Source organism: Scyliorhinus canicula, chromosome 17 (assembly GCF_902713615.1).
Source record: "Scyliorhinus canicula chromosome 17, sScyCan1.1, whole genome shotgun sequence".
Classification (NCBI taxonomy): Eukaryota; Metazoa; Chordata; class Chondrichthyes; order Carcharhiniformes; family Scyliorhinidae; genus Scyliorhinus; species Scyliorhinus canicula.
In genome coordinates, this window is record NC_052162.1 from 57,676,961 (window position 1) to 57,687,146 (window position 10,186).

A 10,186-nucleotide genomic window follows, 5' to 3' on the forward strand; every position below is an offset into this window, starting at 1 on the left:
ATTCATGGATTGTGATATGTGAGGCAAAGACGGGTTCTTATTAACATGTGGCACTTTGGCTGGATTTTGATGTTTGTAGTGCCAAACGAGAAGAGGACACCAATTGATCCGACATCAATCAGGAGCAAAGTGGCCACCATAAGTTAATTACTTAGTGTTCTTTTCAGTTTGACTGGTGAGCTGTGAATACCACATGGACATCCTTGAAGCAGCTCCGGTCTTTTGAGCCACAAATTGGGATGCCAGGTTGCGTAGGAGGAGGGCAGGGGTGAGGGCCAGGGGTGCCAGTCTGTGCCAACAGTGGCCTGTAGTAGTTTCACATGGGTCAGAGGACTCCTACTGCTCCTGGCCGCATGAAGAATCAGACTTATCAGTGGGATCCTCCTCATCTGGGCTGACAACAGATACTGAACCCAGACGGCACAGTACATAATTCTCCTTAGCTATCAATGTCTTTATGTTTGTTACAGCACCACATCTGAATTAGGGCGTTAATTGTTCAGCTAGTGAAAGACCAGGGAGGGTTGTCACAGTGACAGCAAGGAACAATGCAGTAGGTCATTACCCACCATCTCCAAGGCCTCAGAAATGTCCCAACTGAGGGTTATAGATATGAGGCAGAAGCTCTGGTTTCATGCCTTTAAAACTTGGAGTGTTGGCCAAATTAGAAACGAGCCATAGTTGCCAGTCCATGTTAGAGAAACAAAGAATGCACTACTCTCCCTCACTGGCCGTTCCTCATTCCCCCTCCAATTATTTCTCTGCAGTTATTGGGAATTACAGGAAATCGAAGCCACAGTCCCCCAATAGACATCTCGTTTTACTTCAGTCTTCTCTGATCGAACAATGAGGAAATCCAGGAAAGTCAAACTATGCAAATCTGTGGTGATAACAACTGACCCTGAGTAATGGGGGCGGAGAGCCGGAAGATTGAGTGACGTGCCTTCTCCGTCCTCCAGCTCCAAGATGCTCTATAAATGTCCAGTTTCAAGAGAGCGGTTTAACACGTTCCTCAGTGAAGTTTGTCCCGATCGCAAGTGCAGTTACGGAGAGAAAAGCAGCAGAATGTTTTCCAAATTGCGGGTAGCGATTTTTAATAACTTTGGAAAAAAAAAACTTTCCGGTTTTTTTTGTTGTTTTAAACTCCGTTTTGAAGATTAAATGTTATTTCTGAATCTTTTGTTTCTCTTTAGAAAATTCAACCTTGCTTGACAGCGGGAAAGCGACTACGCCACAGCATTCCCCGCGAAGGTAAATATTCTGCTGCCTGCTCTCCGATATGACATGAAAATGAAACGGTGGCTGTTTATGGAATAAGCTTCCTTTTTGGAGTGAGGTGCACAGGACAGTCTGTGGCACACAAGGCGGGGAGGGAGGGCTATGCAATGTCCCAACAGTGTTTTGATTCGAAACCCGTTCAAACGTACAACAATTCTATTCTGAACGAATTAATTGCAGATCGATCATGAAATGACTAAAGCTGCTGTTTGTGAGAAACAGGTCGGTTAATTTCAGCTCAAATCCCGGTTACCTAAGGAACAATGAATATGTTTTTACATTTCAGCTGTAACATACGAGAGCGCTCACAATTGGCGAGGGGGCGTCTACCCATTGCCAATGTGAAGGTTGCTCTTCCTGTTTGTTTTATAAAACATAACGGTTTAAATGGGAATGTTTTAAACGAATGAACTCCTCGCATGCCCCATACTTCTAATTATTATTACTTTCTCTGTGTTAGCTTTCGAGGCACCGGATTTGAAAGAGTCGGTGACGAGCAGTTTCGGCTCATTTGTGTCGAGAGTGGAGGCTGACCATCTCTCAGATATAGTTTTACACAGGAGTAAACGCATGATCCTGGATAACATTGGAGTGGGGATCCTGGGCAGCACCAGCCACGTTTTCGATATCTGCCTCAGTTATTGCCAGGTAATTTACGCACGGACAGAGAATTTCAGACAGAGAAATAGTCAGCGCGCTGAACGAGTTCTCCACACACACTCCACATTCCTACACACACACACTGAGCCAGTGCAGCCAGCATCCACACACACTCTGAGCCAGTGCAGCCAGCATCCACACATACTCTGAGCCAGTGCAGCCAGCATCCACACACACTCTGAGCCAGTGCAGCCAGCATCCACACACACTCTGAGCCAGTGCAGCCAGCATCCACACACTCTCTGAGCCAGTGCAGCCAGCATCCACACACACTCTGAGCCAGTGCAGCCAGCATCCACACACACTCTGAGCCAGTGCAGCCAGCATCCACACACACTCTGAGCCAGTGCAGCCAGCATCCACACACACTCTGAGCCAGTGCAGCTAGCATCCACACACACTCTGAGCCAGTGCAGCCAGCATCCACACACACTCTGAGCCAGTGCAGCCAGCATCCACACACACTCTGAGCCAGTGCAGCCAGCATCCACACATACTCTGAGCCAGTGCAGCCAGCATCCACACACACTCTGAGCCAGTGCAGCCAGCATCCACACACACACTGAGCCAGTGCAGCCAGCATCCACACACACTCTGAGCCAGTGCAGCCAGCATCCACACACACTCTGAGCCAGTGCAGCCAGCATCCACACACACTCTGAGCCAGTGCAGCCAGCATCCACACTCCACACACACTCTGAGCCAGTGCAGCCAGCATCCACACACACTCTGAGCCAGTGCAGTCAGCATCCACACACTCTCTGAGCCAGTGCCGTCAGCATCCACACTCCACACACACTCTGAGCCAGTGCAGCCAGCATGCACACTCCACACACACTCTGAGCCAGTGCAGCCAGCATCCACACACACTCTGAGCCAGTGCAGCCAGCATCCACACACTCTCTGAGCCAGTGCAGCCAGCATCTGCACACACTCTGAGCCAGTGCAGCCAGCATGCACACTCCACACACACTCTGAGCCAGTGCAGCCAGCATCCACACACACTCTGAGCCAGTGCAGCCAGCATCTGCACACACTCTGAGCCAGTGCAGCCAGCAACCACACACACTCTGAGCCAGTGCAGCCAGCATCCACACACACTCTGAGCCAGTGCAGCCAGCATCCACACACACTCTGAGCCAGTGCAGCCAGCATCCACACACTTTCTGAGCCAGTACAGCCAGCATCCACACACACTCTGAGCCAGTGCAGTCAGCATCCACACTCCACACACACTCTGAGCCAGTGCAGCCAGCATCAACACACACTCTGAGCCAGTGCAGCCAACATCCACACACACTCTGAGCCAGTGCAGCCAGCATCCACACACACTCTGAGCCAGTGCAGCCAGCATCCACACTCCACACACACTCTGAGCCAGTGCAGCCAGCATCCACACTCCACACACACTCTGAGCTAGTGCAGTCAGCATCCACACACTCTCTGAGCCAGTGCCGTCAGCATCCACACTCCACACACACTCTGAGCCAGTGCAGCCAGCATGCACACTCCACACACACTCTGAGCCAGTGCAGCCAGCATCCACACACTCTCTGAGCCAGTGCAGCCAGCATCTGCACACACTCTGAGCCAGTGCAGCCAGCATCCACACTCCACACACACTCTGAGCCAGTGCAACCAGCATGCACACTCCACACACACTCTGAGCCAGTGCAACCAGCATGCACACTCCACACACACTCTGAACCAGTGCCATCAGCATCCACACTCCACACACACTCTGAGCCAGTGCAGCCAGCATGCACACTCCACACACACTCTGAGCCAGTGCAGCCAGCATCCACACACTCTCTGAGCCAGTGCAGCCAGCATCTGCACACACTCTGAGCCAGTGCAGCCAGCATCCACACTCCACACACACTCTGAGCCAGTGCAACCAGCATGCACACTCCACACACACTCTGAGCCAGTGCAACCAGCATGCACACTCCACACACACTCTGAACCAGTGCCATCAGCATCCACACTCCACACACACTCTGAGCCAGTGCAGCCAGCATGCACACTCCACACACACTCTGAGCCAGTGCAGCCAGCATCCACACACACTCTGAGCCAGTGCATCCAGCATCCACACACTCTCTGAGCCAGTGCAGCCAGCATCTGCACACACTCTGAGCCAGTGCAGTCAGCATCCACACTCCACACACACTCTGAGCCAGTGCAACCAGCATGCACACTCCACACACACTCTGAGCCAGTGCAACCAGCATGCACACTCCACACACACTCTGAGCCAGTGCAACCAGCATCCACACTCCACACACACTCTGAACCAGTGCAGCCAGCATGCACACTCCACACACACTCTGAGCCAGTGCAACCAGCATGCACACTCCACACACACTCTGAGCCAGTGCAACCAGCATGCACACTCCACACACACTCTGAGCCAGTGCAACCAGCATGCACACTCCACACACACTCTGAGCCAGTGCAACCAGCATGCACACTCCACACACACTCTGAGCCAGTGCAACCAGCATGCACACTCCACACACACTCTGAACCAGTGCAGCCAGCATGCACACTCCACACACACTCTGAGCCAGTGCAACCAGCATGCACACTCCACACACAGTCTGAGCCAGTGCAGCCAGTAGTGGCCAAGTAGCGAAAGCGCTGCTTTAAACATAATTGATGTGGTGATGCTGGCGTTGGACTGGGGTGAGCACAGTAAGAAGTCTTACATCACCAGGTTAAAGGCCAACGGGTTTGTTTCAAATCACTAGCTTTTGGAGCACTGCTCCCTCCTCAGGTGAATGGATTCACAAATAAACATAATTAATAACCATGTGAAAGCGAATGGCAAAGCGGTTCGGGCTGGTTGTCAAGGTTGGCAAGATAGACCCAAGAGAGTTTGTGTAAATGGAAGGGATTGCAGACTTCCAACCTGTTTTACAACTCTTGATTTTTGTCATTAATTTGCTTTTAGTGAAACTTGGCACCCGAGTGTCCACAATCCAACCATTGTTCATGGCCCACATTCTGGCAATGACACTCACTGTCTGTCTCCCACAGGCCTTTTCTAACCTGTTCCCCTTTTCCTCCTTCCAACAGCAAATGTTTGCACATGATCCAGTCAGCTCGGTGTATGGACGCAAAGGGATAAAACTTTCTCCCACTCTGGCAGCTTTTGCCAATGGAGTTGCGGTAAGATATTTGCACTCACTTTGTACTCTTATCTACTTCAGCTGAGCTTCCCAAAGTGGCGAATAATAGACAAATAATGATAACACTCTCCTTATCTCAAGTGACTCTTCAGGCACCTCCTCCTGTTTCCATGGAGTTAATATGGGACCTACATTTTCTTCACCTTCAGGCCCACTCAATGGATTTCGATGATACCTGGCATCCTGCCACTCACCCTTCGGGAGCTGTACTGCCCGCTCTCCTGGCTGCTGCCCAGATGTTGCCTGCAAACTCTAAACCCACTGGGCTTGACTTCCTGCTGGCCTTTAATGTGGGCATTGAAATACAAGGCAGGTTAATGCGTTTCTCCAAAGAGGCGAACAATATCCCCAAGAGGTAAGATGCTGACACTCAACTCCATTCCATTGCTGCACCTTGAGGGCCAGATGCTAGCTATTAATTAAATGTGAACTTACCTGCGGATTTTCTATGGGTTTTTTGTTGCATTGGAGCACCTGGTGATTAGAAAGTCAAAGTGTGGCGCCCTCTACAGGGCATCTGAGAGCTGTGCGAATAGAACATGTAACTCTATAGCTCCTTAACCAATCAAGTTGAAAACTCCCTGTTGTGATATGCAACGTCTACACCAGAAGGTTATTTAATTTGATGTAGAATTATTTACAGAAAGCAAAATAAAAATAGCGAAACAAAAATGGAATTGAGGGGATTAAAGGATAGAAAAAAAATTCGAACAAAAATTAACATTTGAAGGAATAATGCTCACCATTGTAAAAGGCCAGAGAGATTGTTTGATAGCACTTTTTGTCCATATTCCTTCATGGGATTTGGGTACCACTGCAAGGCCAGCATTTCTTGCCCATCCATAATTTCTCTTGAACTGAGAGCAATTAAGAATCAACCATATTGCTGTGGGTCTGGACTCACTAGTAGGCCAGACCAGGTAGGAATGGCAGATTTCCTGTGGGACATTAGTGACACAAATAGGATACTAGATTGATATCCCAGATTTATTAATTGAATGTAAATTCCACCTGCTGGTGCAGTGGGATTTGAACCTAAGTCCCAAGAGCCTCTGAATTACTAGTCCAGTGATATTATCACTACACCACCAACTTCCCCAGACTTACAACTTACCACACTGTTCAAGCATCACTTAGACTGGAATATACATACACTAATACTTTTCTGGTGTGTTTTGTGGGTAACTAGTGGATATGTATCACATCTTTTATGATTTCCATGGGGGCCGACACAGTGGCACAGTGTTGTCTCACTGCTGAGGCACTGCTGTCTCACAGCGCCAGGGACCCAGGTTCAATTTTGGCCTTAGGTGATTGTGGAGTTTGCGCATTCCCCCCATGTCTGTGTGGGTTCCTTCCTGATGCTTCAGTTTCATCCCACAGTCCGAAGATGTGAAAGCTATGTGAATTGACCATGCTAAAATTATCCCTTCATGTTCAAAGAGGTGCAGGTTAAGTGGGGTTATAGGGATGGGGATGGCGGGGGGGAGAATTGGGCAAAGTGGAGTGCTCTTTCAGAGGCTTAGTGCACACTCGATGGGCCAAATGGCCTCCTTCTGTACTGTCGTGATACTATTCTATTCTATTTTAATATGAGTGCCAAGCCTGGAGCAGCAAAGCTCATGGAGGAGTAGAGCAAATCAGACAGAAACATTCACATTTCTCTGTTCAACTGCTCATATGCAGTTGCTCGAAGATGCTGCTTATTTACTCAGTAATAGCCACACTTACTTGTTGCACAAATCTAAGCAATAAATGAACATACAACATCCCAGAGAATACATTTCAACATATAGGTAGAACCCACAAAGACTATTTTTATAAGGTATTATTCCAAGGTTTTATTACAATTTAGCTTTTATAATTACAATTACAATTTATTAAGGTTTTATTACAATTAATTAAGAGCATTTATGTAAATGATTGCTTGGTGAGGTTACATTGAATTTTTACAAAGGACAGACCCTGTAAAAGAACACTTTGCAGAAATTAATTAATCACAATAAACTGTTAATTCTGTTGGATTCAAGTATTACTGTAATACAAAGAAATAATTAAAAGGATCAGGTGCTTGAATGTCTTTTTGTTTATTTTAACAGATTTCACCCTCCCAGTGTGGTTGGGACAATGGGCAGTGCTGCAGCCATAGCCAAATTGCTATCACTGAATGCTAACCAATGTATTAATGCCCTGGCTATTGCAGCTTCACTCTCAGGGGCACCAATGGCCAATGCAGCAACTCAAGCAAAACCCATCCATATTGGCAATGCCACACGGCTGGGCTTTGAAGCAGCTGTCCTGGCTTCTAAAGGAATGGAGGGGAATGTGAAAATTCTAGACAAGACCTTAGGCTGCTTTGGATTTTCTGCTTTCTATGGTGATTATGAACCTGAGAAGATGGCACCACTTGAGCAGACACATTTTCTGCTTGAGGGCCAAGATATTGCATTTAAGCGCTTCCCTGCCCATCTGGGCATGCATTGGGTAGTGGATGCTGCTGTCTCAGTTAGGCAGTTGGCGACTACCAATGATAGTACCTTTTCACCCTCTATGATTGACAAAATAATTCTGCGGGTCCCTGTTTCCCGATACATCAATAGGCCATTCCCAGAGACAGAGCATGAGGCTCGCCATTCTTTCCAGTTTAATGCCTGCTCTGCATTGCTGGATGGTGATGTGAACATTGAATCGTTCAGTGAAAGTAAACTCCAACAAGATGATCTCAGTCAGTTACTTAACAAAGTGGAGCTTCAACATCCTGAAGATAATGTGGCCAGTTTTGAGAATATGTATGGAGAAGTGGTTCTGGTCCTGAAGAACGGAGATGTGCTCAGTGGGAAATGTGGCACTTTCTATGGACACTGGAGAAACCCGCTATCGAGAGAATCGTTGCTCAACAAATTCAAAAACAATGCTTCATATGTATTGGAGCAGGCCAAAATAGAAGCTATTATCAACACAGTTGAGAACCTTGAAGAAGTGAGGGATTGTTCCACTTTAATTTCTTATTTGCAGTGAAAAATCTCAATTTCTTTGCATTAATGTTCAAATGTAAATTAACAGGTTGGTAATGGGTTTTCATATTTGATAAATGATATGTAATCTGCACTGAAAGGATTCAAACTTCTGAGGGACGGCACGGTGACGCACTGGTTAGCACTGCCACCTCACGGCGCCAAGGACCCGGGTTCAATCCCGGCCCCGGGTCACTGTCCATGTGGAGTTTGCACATTCTCCCTGTGTCTGCGTGGGTCTCACCTCCACAAAACCAAAGATGTGTAGAGTAGGTAAATTGGACATGCTAAATTGTCCTTAATTGGAAACAAATTCAGTACTCTAAATTTAAAAAAAAATGGATTCAAGCTCCTGAAACCTTGAGGCAGGAATTACTGTTATAACAGTCCACTAATGCAATGGGGCACTGACTAAAATTCTTGGATCAGTGGAGTTGGAGGATGGGGGGGGTGGGGGAGGAGCAAAATATTCACGTTCAAGACAGCAACCTAGGTGCACTTGTCCTCATGAGGTGTGGGCTACATGGAGTGGTACCCTGTGAGATGCAACAAGTTAGTTACAAATATTGGCTGGAATTCTCCGGCCATTGGGATTCTCTTTTTCCACTGGCAACGCACCCTGGCCCACAGGTTTCCCGGTAGCGTGGGGTGGCTTCAATGAGAAATCCCATTGGCAAGCGGCGGGAGTAGAGAATCCCGCTGCCAGTGAATGGCACGCCCTGGACAAACACACGGCTGGGGGAACCGGAGAATGAAGCCCATTCTCACTGCAGGGTGAAAAGAGGCTGTAGTCTTTCAGAGATATTAGCCCTCTCACTTTTGGGGCCTTTCAGAGGCTCAGAATGCCATTTATGGGGATTAATTTGAATTCTTCAAAGTTGGGGGTCACTGGGAGTTTCTCTTCATTTTGGAAGATGGCTTTTCTTGAGTCATCTGTTGTGCATCCTAACTTGGCTGTGGGCCTACATGGCTTTCCACAGTATGAGCAATGATAAATTGTCTGGTTTTGTTGGGACTGCCTAAACTTTCCAGTTTGCCTTTTGTCCTTATCTGCTTGTACTCTAGCTGTTCGAAGGAAACAAATCCACTACTTGAGATTGCATTTTCGCCCAAGCACATTTCCTTTGTGAGATAGGTAATGGCCCTATCCCTTGAGCATTGCCTGAAATTTAAACAGACGCCTATCACCAGATGCATTTTGAGGACCTTGCTTGCTTTTCCAGGAAGAATCTGTGGTCTTGCTGATAATTCCATGAGCGAAGCAGCTGAAGCAAAAATAATTTCAATAAATTTGAACGGCTCCCGGCTTTGGAACCCCTCCCGCATCCAAAATTACCTTCCCGCCAGCTGCCCTAGCCTGATATAACCCAGCCTGCATCCAGCAAGCTGCATCTAGACATCCATTCACTGCCGTTTAGTTGCCCAATTCAAATCAAATAAGGTTAGAGCCACAAAAATCACAGCTGCCTTTTTTTTCAACTGTATCAGGAGGGTGGGAGCAAGTTTCTGCCAATTGACCGCCCAAACGCCGAAATTAACTTGCATGTCTATTCTCAACAGGCATGGCTTTTGTTTGGTCTAATGAGTTTGTGAATTTGGAACACTTCTGAATATAACCCTAAAACGAACTGTGTGTCTGGGTGGGGAAAAGTGGAAATCCCAACTGCCCTTTGATTGTAATCTATAGAAACAGCAATTCTGGATTCCACTGAAAATATGAACTATTTCCTCATGCACCCTCTCTCACCCCAGGAGTTTCAGCCTCCTTATTTTTCCCACTTGTGTTTCCCTGAAATATTTTATTTGTGCATATATATAATGAAAATAACTTACTGTAAAATATATAATTTATTTAATCGTCAAGAGTACAGAAATGTTTTGGAAAATTTTGCTCCGGATTATATGATGCCCTGATAATTATGTAACTAAAACACATTGTAACAGGACACCTTAGGTCACATGGATGTCCATGGCACACAAAATAATCAGGCACTTGCAATGGTTTTTACCTCAGAAAGTGTGGTGCTGCTGGATTTCGGG

The 10,186-nt window shown here is 47.1% G+C and overlaps 1 protein-coding gene across 1 annotated transcript; it reads left to right on the forward strand.

The window, feature by feature from the left end:
- The first annotated feature begins 1,408 nt into the window (after window positions 1-1,408).
- irg1l (immunoresponsive gene 1, like) lies at window positions 1,409-8,338 on the forward strand. Its single transcript, XM_038775557.1, has 5 exons — window positions 1,409-1,500; window positions 1,739-1,926; window positions 5,020-5,112; window positions 5,282-5,487; window positions 7,232-8,338. The coding sequence occupies exons 2-5, from the start codon at window positions 1,849-1,851 to the stop codon at window positions 8,148-8,150; spliced, it is 1,296 nt and encodes a 431-aa protein (XP_038631485.1). The 5' UTR covers window positions 1,409-1,500; window positions 1,739-1,848; the 3' UTR covers window positions 8,151-8,338.
- The last annotated feature ends 1,848 nt before the right edge of the window (window positions 8,339-10,186 follow it).